Consider the following 1,296-nt stretch of genomic DNA (forward strand, 5'->3'; position numbering starts at 1 on the left):
AAAAAAAAAAATGCAGAAACATGAGTCTCCCTCATGTCACAGATAAAACTTAAGTCCTTGCAATCAAAAGGGCGAAGGCAAAGAGAGAGAGAGATTTCGTTAAAATCCAAGGATGCATAGAGACAACAAACTATAAAGTATAAAATCAAGTAATTGCAAGGGTTATAAATCAATTCAGCAACTCACTTACCAAGTCCGAGAGAAGCAATGTCCGAGAAAGCTGAAATGAGTTAAAAAAACGATCAGCTACCAATGAAATATAGTACTACCTCCGTCCCATAATGATAGGCTTACTTTCTTTTTTTGTCCGTCCCAAATTATGGACCACTTTCCTTGTTGAGAATATAGATGATTTTTCAGTTTTCTAGCGTGCCTTGTTATCACAAATATAAATTACTCCTATTTAAAACATTATCTGATGTAGAGGTATAATAGAAAAAGTGTAAGAAAATTTATATTTTTAACTACATTAATTACATTTTTTTGAATTTGTGTGAAAATGGAAGCAAGTCAATCTTTGTGGAACGGAAGGGGTATAAATAATAACATGAAACCAGAGATTGGGCTAAAACTTAGTTTACCACTTCTCTGCTCTCGGTTTTGGGTTCAACATCAAATGCAATAAGACTCGCTACCCTCAAACTTCGCTCTTTCTCATGTTCAAGCTCCGAATGAGATGCATCATATGACCTATCATAAGGAGGCACTGAAAGTGCAGCTAAAACAACAGACGATGCTATTAACTGCAAATCCTTCTGGCTTAAGTTCTTATTAAAACTTTTCTGAAGTGAGAAAAGCTTAAGCCATGCATAAGCATGATAAAGATGGTTTGATGATATCCAGAAAATTTCTGATAGCTTGGCATAATAAACAACCATCAAGGAGGATTTAGGCGTTTTCTTAACCATACACATCAAACCATGTATATCCTCAATAGAACGAAAAGCTTCCTGCAAGAACCAAGAAAGCAACGTCACAATTTTTTTTTGTATCAAGTCATGATTTATGTCCAAAATCATATTTATGTTAAATGGTCTATAGAAAACAGCCACCAACCAGACCTGCCAAAGTTCAAGCTCCGTGGCAACTTTCAGTTGCTCAAATCTTGTATCCAGATACAGCTGCAAGCTTTCTGGAGCAGTAAGATCAGGCCTGTCTCTCTGGTCTCGGTACTTGTTAAGATTTGCCAGGTGGTTCCTGATGATTTCACACAACCGCCTAAATTCTGTAGTTCGTTTGTATTGCTTACAGAACTGGAATGCTCGGTGTGCAGTCATCTGAACATTTCAAATCAGA

The 1,296-nt window shown here is 36.5% G+C and overlaps 1 protein-coding gene across 1 annotated transcript; it reads right to left on the reverse strand.

The window, feature by feature from the left end:
• Positions 1-57: 57 nt before the first annotated feature.
• Positions 58-1,296, reverse strand: LOC111403141 (eukaryotic translation initiation factor 3 subunit A-like). Its single transcript, XM_023031538.1, has 3 exons — positions 1,062-1,296; positions 582-950; positions 58-220 (listed from the first exon to the last, which is right to left on the reverse strand). Exons 1-3 carry the CDS (start codon positions 1,275-1,277, stop codon positions 170-172), a joined length of 636 nt encoding a protein of 211 aa, XP_022887306.1. The 5' UTR covers positions 1,278-1,296; the 3' UTR covers positions 58-169.

The sequence above is a fragment of the Olea europaea genome, chromosome 11, assembly GCF_002742605.1.
Source record: "Olea europaea var. sylvestris chromosome 11, O_europaea_v1, whole genome shotgun sequence".
NCBI classification, from domain to species: Eukaryota; Viridiplantae; Streptophyta; class Magnoliopsida; order Lamiales; family Oleaceae; genus Olea; species Olea europaea.

Coding starts and splice junctions, on each gene's coding strand:
- LOC111403141 (XM_023031538.1), bottom strand. CDS start 1,277: ATGACTGCACACCGAGCATTCCAGTTCTGTAAGCAATACAAACGAACT. Junction 951..1,061: donor CGGAGCTTGAACTTTGGCAG/GTCTGGTTGGTG, acceptor TGGTTCTTGCAG/GAAGCTTTTCGTTCTATTGA. Junction 221..581: donor AAACCGAGAGCAGAGAAGTG/GTAAACTAAGTT, acceptor AACTCATTTCAG/CTTTCTCGGACATTGCTTCT.